General features: G+C 47.6%; 1 protein-coding gene across 6 annotated transcripts; it reads right to left on the reverse strand.

The window, feature by feature from the left end:
- Positions 1-10,871: 10,871 nt before the first annotated feature.
- LOC139177179 (sialic acid-binding Ig-like lectin 14) lies at positions 10,872-14,357 on the reverse strand. Of its 6 annotated transcripts, none has more exons than XM_070771574.1 (6): positions 13,952-14,357; positions 13,475-13,738; positions 13,198-13,245; positions 12,166-12,375; positions 11,927-12,062; positions 10,872-11,657 (listed from the first exon to the last, which is right to left on the reverse strand). In XM_070771574.1, exons 1-6 carry the CDS (start codon positions 14,325-14,327, stop codon positions 11,642-11,644), a joined length of 1,050 nt encoding a protein of 349 aa, XP_070627675.1. In that variant the 5' UTR covers positions 14,328-14,357; the 3' UTR covers positions 10,872-11,641. The 6 variants fall into 6 exon arrangements, with proteins under 6 accessions (XP_070627675.1, XP_070627674.1, XP_070627672.1 ...); XM_070771573.1 differs by having other exon boundaries at positions 12,166-12,378; XM_070771571.1 differs by having other exon boundaries at positions 12,166-12,420.
- Between the last annotated feature and the right edge of the window lie 1,891 nt (positions 14,358-16,248).

Consider the following 16,248-nt stretch of genomic DNA (forward strand, 5'->3'; position numbering starts at 1 on the left):
GTTTCAAAACTTCTCCTTCTATACAGCACCATTGATAAAACATCTACATTACAGATGAAAAGTTTCTCTACAGTGAGGGTCACTCAGAGAGGTTCACAGGGTTACATGGAGAAGAGAAGAGGGAGGAGGGAGTTAGAGGTGACCCAAATGAGATGAGGTGAATCAATAGTGGAGAGAGTGGGCTAGCCAGTAGTCACTTCCTTATGTGCACTCCACAACTGGACCACTCAGAGATGTTCACGGGGTTATACAGAGAAGAGAAGAAGGAGGAAGGTAACAGAGGTGGCCAGAAGGATAAAAGGGGGGAATGAAAAGGAGGGAGACAGATCCAGCCAGTAATCAGTTCCCTAAGTGTTCTCCACCGTCTGGAACACACAGAAATTCACAGAGTTGGGTAGAGTAGAGAGGGGTTAGGGCGGAGACACAGGCGACCTGGTGGAGAAAAAGGAGAGTCCAAAGGGAGAGAGAGCAGTCAAGCCAGTAATCTCACTCCCTAGTGAAAAATGGGTCCTGAAGATTGGGTCCTTAAAGGTACAAAATTGGTAACAAATACATAAAAGCAAAAATTAAAAATCTAGAGTAGAGTTTGGAATTTCAAAAATACGATGTTAAAGAAAAGAAGAAGGAAAAGAAAGAGAGAAAAAATGAACAAACAAAAACAAACAAGGTCGTGAAAATTATAAAGAAAGTACAGGTACAAAATTGATAACTAATACCAGAAAGCAAAAATTAAAAATCTAGAGTAGAGTTTGGAATTTCAAAAATACAATGTTAAAAAAAAAAAAAGAAGAAGAAGAAGAAGAAAAATAAAGAGAGAAAACAAACAAACAAATACAAACAATGTCACAAAAATTATAAAGAAAATACAGGTACAAAATTGATATCAAATACAAAAAGCATAAATTAAAAATCTAGAGTAAAGTTTGGAATTTCAGATATACAATGTTATATAAAAGAAGAAGAGAAAGAAACAGAGAAGAAGAAGAAAAAGAAAAAAGTCACAGAAATTATATATAAAAAAAACTATAGGTACAAAATTGATAACATATACCAAAAAGCGAAAATTAAAAATCTAGAGTAGAGTTTGGAATTTCAAAAATACAATGTTAAAGAAAAGAAGAAAAAAACAAAAACAAAAACAAACAAACAAACAAAAAAAAAATAAGGTCAAAAAATTATAAAATATATATATATGAAGTTTGCTGAAGAAGAAAAAAATAGGGTCTTTTTTTTTTTTTTGCAAAGTAATAGGTTATAAAAGTGAAAATTAAAGGAACAATAGAGGACTTAAAATTTTTTTTTAATTAAAAAAAAAAGAAAGAATGATCGTAAAAATAATAAAAATATATCTAGGACTTTTTTGTTTTGTTTTTTTTTTGTGGGTGTTGTGGGTTCAGTTCATTTTTGGCTAGTTCCTTGGTCAGATTTATATTTCTCAAGATCTATAGGCCCCTCCTATGTAGTCCGTAGTAACCACAGGGTTTTGATCTATTGCCTGTAGCTTCCAAGGCGTTTCCCTCTGTTATATCTTCTTCTGTTTGCTAGTCTCTTCAGTATCTGGTTTCCGCCCTGACACAAAGGGCACGGCGGAGGACACTTTTTTTTTTTTTTAGGTTTACTTGTTCAGTTGCGCTGTGGGGAGGGAGGGAGGGATGCTGCAAACAAATAACACTGGCGTGGGCTCACAGTGCCTCAGCCACCCTGGGTCTGCCCCCGCTCACGGCGCGTGTAGCCTCCCTGTCCACACTGCTCGGACTCTAGGTTGTTCCACCGGGAACAATCCAAGGCTGGCCCTGGGCTGCATGCACCTCCCAGGTCCAAGCCGCTCAGGTTCAGGCACTCGGGTAGTCCTCAGAGGCGCAGACTCAGTTGGGCCTGCGTTTTGTGCTCTTCCCAGGTCCGAGCAGCTCAGGTGATGAGGTGTTTGGCGAGCGCCAATGCTGCGACTTATCGCCTCCCCGCCACTCGGTTATCTGGGTGTAAAACCGGCGCACCTTCTCAGGCAGATGTTGACTGTCCAGACCCCCAAGAAGTTTTAGTTAGCAAAGAAGCCTGCTTACAGTTTTATAGATAATGTCTCTCTGGGGCTGCGATTGCCCCCTTCCGGCTCTGGCTGCCTGTCACCGGAGGGGGAAGATCTGCAGCCGGCTATCTCTGTTCAGTCCTTTGTTCCGTGCGCGGGCCTGGCGGTCTTAGGTTAGGGCTGGCTTTTCGCGTGGTAGATATCCCACAGTCTGGTTTGCTAGCCCAAATTATTTCGCTCAGATAGCGCTCAGGGTATTCAGGCCAGATTCTTACTCTCAGCGATGCAGCCCACGCCGTGCCTCCCTGCCCAGCCCCGGCTTGCTAATGGCAGATGCAGGCATCTGCGCTGCTTCTCCGCTGAGGGAGTTACTGTAGGGCTCGCAATCTGCGAGTTTTAATTGTTTATTTATTTTTTCTCCCTGTTATGTTGCCCTCTGTGCTTCCAAAGCTCGGCACAGATTCGGCAGTGAGAAGGTTTCCTGGTGTTTGGAAACTTCTATCTTTTTAAGATTCCCTTCCCGGGACGGAACTCCGTCCCTCCCTCTTTTGTCTCTTTTTTTTTGTTTTTAATATTTTTTCCTACCTCCATTCGAAGAGTTGGGTTGCTTTTCTGGGTGCCTGATGTCCTCTGCCGGCATTCAGAAGTTGTTTTGTGGAATTTACTCGACGTTTAAATGCTCTTTTGATGAATTTGTGGGGGAGAAAGTGTTTTCCCCGTCCTACTCCTCCGCCATCTAGGCTCCTCTCCTCCACTGTAAAATTTAAAAGGAAGCAGACATTTCAAGGGAGGCAAGGGAACCTTGAAAAAGAACAGTGTGTGAGGCCTGGCTCTGCAAGTTGTGAAGATACATAACCCCCTGCCTGCTTGCTTAGTTGGACAGTCGTGTCTGACTCTTTGCCACCCCATGGACTGTAGCCCACAAGACTCCTGGGTCCATGGGATTGTCCAGGCAAGAATACTGGATTGGGTTGCCATTCTCTTCTCCAGGGTATATTAGAGCATAGTAGAACCAAACTTTTGGACTGAAAGAGGGATGGTCAGGTAGACTAGTGGAACGGAAAAGGGAACCTAGAAATAAACCCCAACCACAGGAAGCATCATGTGTAATAGAAAAGGTGATAGAAAGAAGTGACAAAGAGATAGGCGTTTCAATTACTCTGTGGGCGACAGGGGATCTGAAGCCAGTCAAATGCAACTGCATCCCTAGCTCATATGGGAACCAAAATCAAGTGCAGATGGGCTGAAGATCTATTTAGAGAGACAAACAGTAGAGCTGCTGCAAGACACTGCAGCAGGTGTCTCCATGAACTGCGGGGGATGGGGGGGGCAGGATTCCTGAACAACACAGAAACAACACCATCTCTAAGACAGACGCCGAAATCCCGAGCTGTATTCAAATGAAGAACTCTTCATAACAGATATCCCTGGGAGTGCCGAATTGAAAGCCATCAGGTGGGAGAAGACACTGATGACACAGATAACCATCAAAGTAACAGTAGTCAAAATATGAGTTTCTACAAATGCCTAAGGTAAAAGAAATATACAGAAATGGGCCCAAATGAGCAGGACTTTCATCGAGGGCAACGTATAAGGAGACCGTCAGGGAATGGAAAGCTGCCCCACGTAACTGCAGTCAGGAACCTGCACATTAAGACACTAACAGGGCATGACTACGTGTGCTCCAAGTAGCCAGCTATTAAAGTCTCTCAAAACACCAACTGCTGGGAAAGTGTGGAGCAGTGGTTGTTGAAATGTAAGTTGGCCCACACATTTGAGAGGAAAACAGCTTCTTACAGCAAGCTGAGCTTGTTCTTACATGAGGACCCAACACTTCCACTCCTTGGATGCATGTTCTAGAGCAGCCATGAGTAATGGTGGCCAAAACCCACATGTGGCAATTGAAGGGTTTAAAGACGGTTATAAGGCTGGGTGTTGGGAGGGGCCACATGAAGTGCTGTAAGGTGAAACGACACTGGGTTTCCAGATTTAGTACAAGAAAATGAATGTAGATGATTGTGGGCCCGATTCCAATGTGTCTGTCAGTTCGACCACATCATGCACAAGCAATTCTGTTGAATTGAGTTGAATATTCAACTCAACTCAATCCAACTCAATGTTGACACTGTCTACCTGTAAATAGCATCACATCCTACAAGACTTCAGTTCTTCCAGACTGCCCCTCCAGTTTCATATGCCTGTTTCAAATCCAGGTTGTCACATGTACACCTGATCTGCTGGTTACTCATGATTCATTCAGTTCAGTCACTCTGTCATGTCCGATTCTTGGAGATCCCATAGACTGCAGCACGCCAGGCCTCCCTGTCCATCACCAACTCCCGGAGTTTACTCAAACTCAAGTCCATTGAGTCGGTGATGCCATCCAACCATCTCATCCTCTGTCGTCCCCTTCTCCTCCCGCCTTGAATCTTTCCCAGTATCAGGGCCTTTTCCAATGAGTCGGTTCCTTGCATCAGGTGGTAAAGTGTTGGAGTTTCAGCTTCAGAATCAGTGCTTTCAATGAATATTGAGGACCGATCTCCTTTAGGATGGACTGGCTTGATGTCCTTGCAGTCCAAGGATTCTCAAGAGTCTTCTCCAACACCACAGTACAAAAGCATCAATTCTTCAGCAGTCAGCTTTCTTTATGGTCCAACTCTCACATCCATACATGACTACTGGCAAAAACATGGCTTTGACTAGACAGACCTTTATCGGCCAAGTAACGACTCTGCTTTTAAATATGCTGTCTAGGCTGGTCATAACTTTCCTGCCAAGAAGTAAGTGTCTTTTAATTTCATGGCTGCAGTCTCCATATTCAGTGATTTTGGAGCCCCCCAAAATAAAGTCTGCCACTGTTTCTACTGTTTCCCCATATGTTTTCCTTGAAGTGATGGGACTGGATGCCATGATCTTAGTTTTCTGAATGCTGAGTTTTAAGCCAACTTTATCATTCAGATGGGTATATCCTTCCTTTTCTCCTTTGCCTTTCGCTTCTCTTCTTTTCTCAGCTATTTGTAGGCCTCCTCAGACAACCATTTGCATTTTTGCATTTCTTTTTCATGGGGATTGTCTTGATCACTGCCTCCTGTACAATGTAACGAACCTCCATAGTCCATAGTTCGTCAGGCACTCTGTCTATCAGATCCAATTCCTTAAATCTATTTCTCACTTCCACTGTATAATCGTGAGGGATTTGATTTAGGTCATACCTGAATGGTCTAGTGGTTTTCCCCACTTTCTTCAATTTCAGTCTGAATTTGACAATAAGGAGTTCAAGATCTGAGCCACAGTCAGCTCCTGGTCTTGTTTTGCTGACTGTGTAGAGTTTATCCACCTTTGGTTGCTAAGAATATAATCACTCTCATTTCGGTGTTGACCATTTGTTGATGTCCATGTGTAGTCTTCTCTTCTATTGTTGGAAGAGGGTGTTTGCTATGACCAGTGTATTCTCTTGGCAAAATTCTATTAGCCTTTGCCCTGCTTCATTCTGTACTCCAAGGCCAAATTTGCCTGTTACTCCTAGTATTTCTTGACTTCCTACTTTTGTATTCCAGTCCCCTATAATGAAAAGGACATCTTTCATGAGTGTGAGTTCTAGAAAGTCTTGTAGGTTTTCATAGAACCGTTCAACTTCAGCATTACTGGTAGGATCATGGACTTGGATTAATGTGATATTGAATGGTTTGCCTTGGAAATGAACAGAGATCATTCTGTTATTTTTGAGATTGCATCCAAGTACTGCACTCAGCCACTTTTGTTGACTATGATGGCTACTCCATTTCTTCTAAGGGATTCTTGTCCGCAGTAGTAGATATAATGGTCATCTGAGTTAAATTCGGCCATTCCAGTCCATCTTAGTTTGCTGATTCCTAAAATGTCAATGTTCAGTCTTGCCATCTCCTGTTGACCACTTTCAATTTACCTTGATTCACAGACCTAACATCCAGGTTCCTATGCAATATTATTCTTTACAGCATTGGACTGTACTTCCATCACCAGTCACATCTACAACTGGGTGTTGTTTTCACTTTGGCTCCGGCTCATCATTCTGTCTGGTGTTATTTCTCCACTGATCTCCAGTAGCATATTGGGCACCTACTGACCTGGGGAGTTCATCTTTCAGTGTCCTATCTTTTTGCCTTTTCATACTGTTCATGGGGTTCTCAAGGCAATACTGAAGCAGTTTGGCATTCCCTTCTCCAGTGGACCACGTTTTGTCAGAATTCTCCACCATGACCCGTCTGTCTTGGGTGGCCCTATATGGCATGGCTCATAGTTTCATTGAGTTAAACAAGGCTGTGGTTCATGTGATCGAATTGGTTAGTTATCTCCCACTGAAACGTGAAACTGAGTTCTGTTATGATGCTGGGATGGAAATTCACTTGGCTAATCAAGAGAACACTTTGAGGCTGCCTTCTAGAATTAAATAAATGCTGGCCTTATGGCGAAACACTTCCTTACCCACCAGGAAAGAAGTGCTGTGCTGCTGTGATGTGCTTATTCCCTCAGTCATTTCCTACACTTTGGACCACATGGACTACAGCCCGCCAGGTTCCTCTGTCCATGGGGATTCTCCAGGCAAGAACACTGGAAGTCAGTTGCCATGCCTTTCTCCAAGGGACCTCCCCAACCCAGGGATCAAACCCTGGTGTCTGCCATTGCAGGTGGATTCTTTACCAGTTGAGTCACCAGGGAAGCCCAAGAACACTGGAGTGGGTAGTCTATCCCTTCTCCAGGGGAACTTCCTGACCCAGGAGTTGAACCAGGTCTCCAGCATTGCAGGCAGATTCTTTACTGACTGTGTGGATCACAACAAACTGTGGGAAATTGTTCAAGAGATAAGAAGACCAGACTACCGTACCTGCCTCCTACAAAACCTGTTTGCAGGTCAAGAAGCAACAGTTAGAACCAGACATGGAACAAGAGACTGGTTCAAAATCGGGGAAGGAGTACGTCACAGCTGCACACTGTCACCTTGCTTTTCTAAATTATGCAGAGTACATCATGAGAAATGCTGGGCTGGACAAAGCACTAGCTGGAATCAAGATTGCCAGGACAAGTAACAATAACCTCAGATATGCAGCTGACACCACCCTTATGGTGGAAAGTGAGAAGGAAACTAAACAGCCTCTACATGAAGGTGAAAGAGGAGAGTGAAAAATCTGGCTTAAAACCCAACATTCAAAAAACTAAGTTCATGGCATCTCGTCCCATCACTTCATGGCAAATAGATGGGGAAACAATGACAGACTTTATTTTGGGGGGCTCCAAAATCACAGCAGATGGGGACTGCAGCCATGAAATTAAAACATGCTTGATCCTTGGAAGAAAAGCTATATTTCCTTCCAAACCTAGACAGCATATTGAAGAGCAGAGACATTACTTTGCTGATAAAGTTCTGTATAGTCAGAGCTATGGTTTTTCCAGTAGTCATGTATGGATGTGAGAGCTGGACTATAAAGAAACTGAGTGCCAAAAAATTGATGCTTTTGAACTGTGGTGTTGGAGAAGACTCTTGAAAGTCCCTTGGAATTCAAGGAGATCCAACCAATCCATCCTAAAGGAAATCAACCTTGAATATTCACTGGAAGTGTTGCAGGAAGGGGGACCCCTTCCAGAGCCTGAAACTGGGCTCTTGTCCAACACTCAGAAATGGATTGTCCGAAGAGACATATGTGCTGACAAAGCAAGAGCCCAGAGTGTTTTGAGCTCGCCAGGCGAACTCTCTTTCTGCAGGTCTCAGCGCTGCATCTCCAGGATCCTGGTGCTGGAGATGGGGGCAGCGTCCAGGGTGGGAAACCCTGGAACCCAGCTCAGCTGTGCAGGAGGGTTGCTGTCAGCAACACAGAGCAGCTGCAGTGCCTGGCTCTCTGAGATGAGAAGGGACGAGGTGTTCTGCAGAAACTTGAGGGCTTTTGGGGAAAGCTCAGCAGGAGAGCTGGGGGAGGCTGAGTTCTCACCATCCGGCCTTCCCAGGATCTATTAGCATCTGTGCATATATCTTTGTGTATATTGCATGTGTGTGTGGTCTAGTGCATGGGAGGTGGGGCGGGGTGGTGATTTTCTCGCTGTTCTTCCCATATCTGATCGCACTCAAGTGCACACCCCCCCTCCTTGGAGGCGGTCCTAGGAGCAGGACCCAGCCCTGGAGAGCAGAGGTCCTGTCCTACCTGTGATGTTTCTGAAGGAGAGGCTGATGCAGAGGTTCCTCAGGGCATCTGGGGCAGAAAGACATGGGCTTGCTGCAGAGGAGGAGTGGGATGGAAACTGACCAGCACCCCAGGAGGGAAACCAGGAAGCGGAGGGCTGTCCTTCACGGCCACTCCCCACCTCAGCTCCCAGTGCGTAGACCCATAGAAGAGTAGGCTGGCCTTCTCTCTACACACTCACACACACACACACACACACCACTGCCCTGAGGGACTCAGCCACCCCTCCACACTCACAGGAGACATTGAGATGGATGGCTCTCTCCATGGTCACCTGAGATCCTTGGAGATTCACCCAACATGTGAGGTCAGTGCTGTGGTCCTGGGGCCTCAGGGTGGGGGTGAACTTCAAGGAATGCAGAGTCTCTGGGTGCAGCAGCAGCAGCGGTACCATGTCCGAATCCTCCAGCCCAGGTCCAGGTGCCTCCGTCTGGGAGGAAGTGCCCCAAATGTGGGGAAGGAAGGAGGAAGCCCCAACAGGAAGCCAGGAAGGCAGCAGGTGATGAAGACTGGCTGGCGAAGAAGGGGGAGGTGGACTCCATAGGCGGGTCTGGGAGGGTATCGATGAGAAGTCAGGCTGTTTCACGTTCTCCCTCCAACCTCTCCCCTCTCCCCTCTGCCGCAGGCTGCAGGGGAGAGCATGAAGCCCCAGAGCTGGCAAGGTTTCACCATATGTGACTCTGAAATGTTGTTGTTTACTCACTATGCTGTGTCCGACTCTGCGGCCCCAGGGACCATAGCCCGCTGGACTTCTCAACCCATGGGATTACCCAGGCAAGAATACTGGAGTGGGTTGCCATTTTGTTCTCCAGGGGATCTTCCCAACCCAGGTACTGAACCCACATCTTCTGCATTGCAGCCTGACTCTTTACCACCGAGATACCAGGGAAGCCCGGATGTGACATGATCACCTTCCGAATGATTTTCATGTTCACCATGGGATCGCCCCGGGAGCAGTGAAACCAGAAAAAGAGAAACAAAGTCCAGCCCTGGTCATCCGGCTTGACCCACCTACAGCTGAAAAACACCGAACGTTCTGGAAAAGAATATTGAAAAATTTATCAAAACCATTCCACTTCAGGCAGGAAAAAAGTTTCCAGACCCCCAAACAGTGGAGGATGGAGCCCAGGAAGGAAAACTTGAGCATTAAAGCTCCTTTGCCCAGAAGGGTTATCAGAACACGGCACAGGCCTACGGGTCTACGTGGACCTGAGTGTCTGTAGGACCAGCCCCTGGGGCACTGCTGCTGCTGCTGTCACTTCAGTCATGTCCGACTCTGTGCGACCCCATAGACAGCAGCCCACCAGGCTCCCCCGTCCCTGGGATTCTCCAGGCAAGAACACTGGAGTGGGTTGCCATTTCCTTCTCCAATGCATGAAAGTGAAAAGTGAAAGTGAAGTCCTCAGTCGTGTCTGACCCTCAGCGACCCCATGGACTGCAGCCCACCAGGCTCCTCCGTCCATAGGATTTTCCAGGCAAGAGTATTGGAGTGGGGTGCCATTGCCTTCTCCGGGGCACAGGCTCATGCAAAATGGGGTGGCTAAAATGAGCGTCTTGCCCCGCTCAGTGCAGACCCCCGAAGCCCGGACTTCATAAGAATGGCATTCAGGACCCCTCACACTGCATGCCCTTGTTTTCAAAGCCACGTGAAGGCTCAAGCCATGTATGGAAATAACCTGTGATGTCAATGCTCTTTAGGATTGATATTTCATAAGGTTTCCTAAATTTGACAGTGCCCCTAAACATTCTACACCCTTCCAGTAACCAGTTCTGGAAACCAAAAAAAAAAAAAAAAAAAAACCACCTTTCTTTAATATTTATTTAGAAATACTCTGTTTACATTTGTTAGTTTCTTAAAGTGTAAAAATCTTAAAATTTTGTCAGAGGGAGGAAGGATAAATTGGGAGATTGGGATTGACAAATACACACTACTGTATCTAAAATAGATAACCAACAAGGACCAACTGTACAGCCCAGGGAAGTATACTAACAATGTTGTAAAAAAGTATAATGGGAAAGAATCTGGGGAGAATATATGTATATCACTGAATCACTTTGCTGTACTGTGAAACTAATACAGCATTAGAAATCAATTATATTTTAATTTTTAAAAAGTCACATCCAGACTAAGGAATTCAAATTAATAAGAAAAAGACTGCCCAATTTTTATTTTTTTTAAATTACATAGAAGTGATTTTTATTTTTTTTATTTTATTTTATTTTTAAACTTTACAATATTGTATTAGTTTTGCCAAATATCGAAATGAATCCGCCACAGGTATACCTGTGTTCCCCATCCTGAACCCTCCTCCCTCCTCCCTCCCCATACCCTCCCTCTGGGTCGTCCCAGTGCACCAGCCCCAAGCATCCAGTATCGTGCATCGAACCTGGACTGGCGACTCGTTTCATACATGATATTATACATGTTTCAATGCTATTCTCCCAAATCTCCCCACCCTCTCCCTCTCCCACAGAGTCCATAAGACTGATCTATACATCAGTGTCTCTTTTGCTGTCTCGAAAGAATACATTTGAATCAGTTCTAATGAGATGGATGAAACTGGAACCTATTATACAGAGTGAAGTAAGCCAGAAAGAAAAACACCAATACAGTATACTAATACATATATATGGAATTTAGAAAGATGGTACCAATTTTTATTTTAAGTGGGCAAAGATCGAAACAGGAATTTCACTAAAGAAGATATTCAGACGGCTCAACATCATTGTACATGAGGGAAAGAAACTAAAAAGGCAAGGAGATACCGTCACAGTGGAGTGCAGTGCTGAAAACTGACCGTGTAGGTAATACAAGTGCTCCTGAGGGTGTACAAAGCTCAGAACCCTCACATATGCCATGGGATATAAACTCATCTAACTACTCAAAAGAATTCTCTGAGGCTACCTTCTCAAACTAAATATATGCCAAATTTATGATGAAGCAGTTCCACACCCACCAGGAGGAAAGTGCTAGCCCTCCTATTTTCATCACACCATTCACGTCAACGTTACTTTGAATGAGCCAAAATTTGCAAACGAAGGCAATGTCATCATATTTCAGAGTCCATACATAACTGGAGGAATAGTCATACATAAAATACTATTTTCAAGACAAAACCAAGCAATACCAACAATGAGTTATTGATACATGTAAAAACATGAGTAATCCCATACTAAGCGAGGTAAGTCAGAAAGTCGCCTTTCAATGGCATTGACTCTTCCTACTGTCACGCAGTCATCTCCACAAATAAAGGCTCGTGGATGCAAAGGGCACAGGGTTGGAGGCGAGAGTTTCCAGGGAGAAGCAAACTGTGATGTCCCCACGTCTGTCCTCTGGGCTCTGCATCCTCGGGTGAATCTCGTCATGAGAGGGAGCGAGGCTCAGCCATACCCCTCAGCCCAGCTCCTAGTGGCCACCACACCTGCAGAGCCAATAGAGTCTCAGGTCCGAGAGTCAGACCCATTTCATTCATTCTGGGCTCTGCCTCAAGGCATATGCGACCTTAGTTCCTCAACCCAGGATCGAGCCCCTGCCCCCTGCATGGAAACTCACAGGCTCAACCACTGGACCAACAGGGAAGGCCCTGGAGAATCACACAGCTTAGCTCCAGGCAGGACAGGACCGCCCAGCCCCACCGGCAACTCCAGAGCCATTCCCCGGACGTCCGCGCAGGGGGACAGGGGTGCTCACCTGGTGTAGTAGGTCCAGGTGAGGCCATAGGTGAGGAGGAAGCCAGCCCCCATGAGGGCCCCTCTGATCAGGGTGAGGACCAGGGGCCAGGAGCCCTGCTGCTCCTCAGTCTCACAGCTGCAGGGAGGGGGGCCTTCTGGGGAAGGGAGAGGGGGTGAAGCTCAGTCCCCAGACCCAGCCCTCCCAAAGGCACACACCTGCCCAGGCTGCCCGTCCCTAGCACCTGTCCTGCAACTCACTCTGCACAGAGAGGCTGAAGGAAACTTGCTGAGAGCCCAGAGGGTTCTGCGCTCGGCAGGTGACTTCTCCATCTCCAGCCGGTACTTGTGGTGTCTCCAAGACCCCGGTGCTGGAGATGGGGGTAGCCTCCAGGGTGGGAGACCCTTGGAACCAGCTCAACTGTGCAGAGGGGTTGCTGTCAGCAACACACAGCAGCTGCAGCGCCTGGCCTTCTGAGATGAGAATAGATGCGGTGTTCTGCAGAATCTTGTGGGCTTTGGGGGAAAGCCCAGTGGGAGAGCTGGGGGAGGCTGAGGTCTCCTCCTCCCTCCTTCCCAGCATCTCCTGGCTTCGCTGTCTCCTCCCCTGGCTGGCCAGCTGGGTTCCCTGTGGTCCCAGGGCTGGACCTTCCCACCCTAAGCAGGCTGAGCCAACATGTCTGGGCCTCGTATCTTCAGGGGAGGCTTGGTGTCTCAATGGGACAGGCCTGGGCTGTTTGGTGGAAAGAAAACACAGAGCCTCAAGGCTTGAGATGTTGATTCAGTGAAGGCAGCAGGAGATGGGACTAAGGAGGCTTTTGTGGAAGAAAGCCACACAATAGAACCATGGTGAAGGAAATGGGCTTTGAACAGGGTGTGTGAGTGTGTATATATGTGGGGTGTATGTGTGTGTGCCTGTGTGAATGTGTGCCTGAGTGCACGTGTGCCTGAGTGCACATATCTATGTCCATGAGTGTATGTGTACATGATGGGTGCCTGTGCTGTGGGTATATCTCTGTGTATATGTGTGATGTGTATGTGCCTGTGTGTATGGGCGTTTCTGTGTGTGTCTCAGTGTATGTTCACGTGTATGTACTATATGTGTGCCTGTGTGTGTGAGTCTCAGTGTGTATTGCATGTGTGTGTGGTCTAGTGCATGGGAGGTGGGGCAGGGTGGTGATTTTCTCCTTGCTCCTCCCCTATCTGATCACATTCAAGCCCACTCCCCTGCCCCACCTTGGAGGCAGTCCCAGGAGCAGGACCCAGCCCTGGAGAGGAGAGGTCCTGTCCTACCTGTGACATTTCTGAAGGAGAGGCTGATGTGGAGGTTCCTCGGAATATCTGGGGCAGAAAGACACGGGCTTGCTGCAGAGGGAGGAGTGGGATGGAAACTGACCAGCACCCCAGGAGGGAAACCAGGAAGGGGGGGTGGGTGTCCTTCACGGCCACTCCCCACCTCAACTCCCAGGGCGCAGACCCACAGACGAGTAGGCTGGCCTTCTCTCTACACACACACACACACACACACACACCACCACCCTCAGGGACCCCATCACCCCTCCACACTCACAGGAGACGTTGAGAAGGACGGTTCTCTCTAGGGTCACCTGCTGGAATGTCACCCGACAGGTAAGGTTGGTGCCGTGGTCCTGGGGCCTCGGGGTGAGGGTGAGCTCCGAGGAGTGGAGGGTGTCTGGGTTCATGGCATCAAGGGCGTCCCCCGCCCAGGAGAACAGGAGAGGGTATGGCTCATCACAGGCTAGTGACAGTGTGCAGGTCAGCTTTGTGGGGCGGCCGGACTCCAGAGGCTCCAGAAAATGGATGTCAGGTTTCCCTGGAGAAAGGGAGATGAGGAGACAGAGGGAGATGCCTGGACGCAGGGGTGTGGGGACCCAGAGGGTCAGGGTCACAACTCCTTCCCAGTTCTGGGTCTCTCGTGATCCCTCAAACCCCAAGACCTGGAGCAGGGAGGGCTCCTATACCCTGTTCCTGTTCTAATAGAGGAGTCTCCATGGGCCAGGGTCCTCTCCTGGGCCCCCTGTCATACCTGTCACCTGCAAATTCAGCTTCTTGTCTCTGTAACTGTATCTCATATCACGTCCTCTCTCCACTCGGAAGTAGTAGACTCCTGAGTCGCTCAGCCTGGCCTGTCTGATGCTCAGGGAGCAGTCACTGTTGCTGGGGTCCCCGAGGAGGCTGAATCGGCCCCGGGTCTCTGGCTTCACTCGTTTCCTTGGGTCGTTTGTGGCCACAGTATTATTGGTGTGCTGGTCTTTTTCCCGGAACCAGTAGATGAAAAGTTCGCCAGAGGAATACCAGGGATACCCCGAATTCCAGGGGTAGGAGAAGGAGCAGGTCACGCGGACGTCCATGCACGCCTTCACCGCCACTGATTCCTGCACTTCGAGCCCGTACCCTGCCATTTCCTGCAGGGACCCTGGGGAACACAGAGGCTCAGCGGCAGCTCCAGCCCCTCCCCACGCGTGCTCCCCTCCCCCAGCCGTGAGCCCCGTCCCCCACCTCCCCTACTCACCCCCCCCACAGCAGGGGCAGCAGCAGCAGGGGCACCATGTCAGCATCCGCCAGCACAGAGCCGGTTCAGGTCCCTCTGCTGGGGAGGGAAGCGCCCTGAATGTGGGGAGGGAACGAGGAAGCCCCAACAGGAAGCCAGAGGGTGACAGAGACAGAGCCTTGGCCAAGCAGAGAAGGGGAACTTGGATGGGAACTTGGATGCCCCAGGCCATGGAGGCGGGGTGGCCCTGAGAAGGCAGAAGGTCACACCCCACACCCCACACTGCAGGGGGAGATCCTGAGGCCCCCAGAGGTCGAGAGGCTTCACCGCATGTGGCTCTGACATGACCACCTGTCCAGTGATGCTCGGGTCCACGCTGGGAACACCCAGCGGGCGGCAGAACCAGAAAAGAGAAACGGGGTCCAGCCCTGGTCATCGGGTGGGACTGACTCTGCAACAGAGAAACACTGAACTTTCTGGAAAGGAACATTGAAAGATTTCTCAAAACCATTCAGACTTGGGCAGGAAGACTCACATACGCTGGAGGGTGGAACCCAGGAAGGAAAGCTGAGAGTGAAAAGCTCCTTTGCCCAGAAGGGTTTTCAGAACAGGGTACACAGGCTGTGTGTCTTCATGGATCCGAGGGTCTGTGGGACCAGCCGACCAGGACACAGGCCCACGCAAAGTTGGGTGGTAAAGGAAGAACTTTGCCACATTCAGCTGGGACCCCAAAATCTAGACCTCACACAGAAACACAGTTCACAACCCCTCACTCTGGATGGCCTTCTTTTCAAAGCCACATGAAGGCTTAAGTCATGTGTGCAAAAAACCTGTGAACTTGCTGCCCTTTCGGGAAAAAATTATTTAATTTTCACAAGTTTGACTATGATCATAAACATTTTAGATACTTTCAGGAAGAAGCTATGGGACTGATGGAAAGTTTCTTTTACAGTTAGATAGAAATAATAATAAATTTTTTACTTTTTTAAACTACAGAAACAAAAAGAAATGTCCGTCAATCAATCAATTATCTTCTTTCTACTCTATTTTAGATATCATATAATTAATCTTATTTCCTCATATAATGGGCTTCCCTGCTAGCTCAGATGGTAAAGAATCTGCCCTCAGTGTGAAGACCAGGGTTCGATCCCTGGGTCAGGAAGATCTCCTGGAGAAGGGACTGGCAACCCACTCCAGTATCCTTGCTTGGAGAATTCCATGGAGAGAGGGCCCTTGCAGGCTACAGTCCATAGGATCACAAAGAGTCAGACATGGCTGACTAACACTTTATTAGTAGAATATTCATATTAATTAATATACATGATTATTCTCCTAAAACGAGGCAATCAAAGAGGATCAGGCCAAAAGTATGGGGAACAGGTGTTATGCAGGTGTGATAGGTGTGCCTGACTTGTGAGAAAAATGGTATGGTGGCCCAGTGCTTAGCACTCTGCACTCTCACTGCCTCTGGCCCAGATTCAATCCCTGGTCTGAGAACTAAGACCCTACAAGCCCTAGGTCATGGTTGTAAAAAAAAAAGGAAGGAAGAAAAATAGTCTTCAATAACTGTCTTATCTTTTGTTTTTCAGCATTTTATGTTTTGTGATTGATTACATAGGTTTCTCATTTCGAAAGAAACTCAGATGTGATGTGCCTGTGATAAAGAGACTTTTAGGAAATATATATTTGGCCTTCATCCACAGTTCCTGGCTCACAGATTCATGAATTGTTGGAATTTTCTGATTGATAAGAGATATGGCAGGTTCTTTGTCCAAATATTTGCTCTTTGTTCTCAGTCCCTGAAAACACTTCAGGGCCACACCAGAGACATG

This window comes from Bos indicus, chromosome 18, assembly GCF_029378745.1.
Source record: "Bos indicus isolate NIAB-ARS_2022 breed Sahiwal x Tharparkar chromosome 18, NIAB-ARS_B.indTharparkar_mat_pri_1.0, whole genome shotgun sequence".
NCBI classification, from domain to species: Eukaryota; Metazoa; Chordata; class Mammalia; order Artiodactyla; family Bovidae; genus Bos; species Bos indicus.

What these genes read in the sequence shown, in the direction of transcription:
- LOC139177179 (XM_070771570.1), bottom strand. Translation starts at nt 14,327, where the DNA reads ATGGCAGGGTACGGGCTCGAAGTGCAGGAATCAGTGGCGGTGAAGGCG. An exon ending in CGTCCTTCTCAACGTCTCCT is followed by an intron (nt 13,270 to 13,474) that starts GTGAGTGTGGAG and finishes CTCCCTCTGCAG; the next exon opens with CAAGCCCGTGTCTTTCTGCC. An exon ending in CTTCAGCCTCTCTGTGCAGA is followed by an intron (nt 12,063 to 12,165) that starts GTGAGTTGCAGG and finishes TCCCTTCCCCAG; the next exon opens with AAGGCCCCCCTCCCTGCAGC.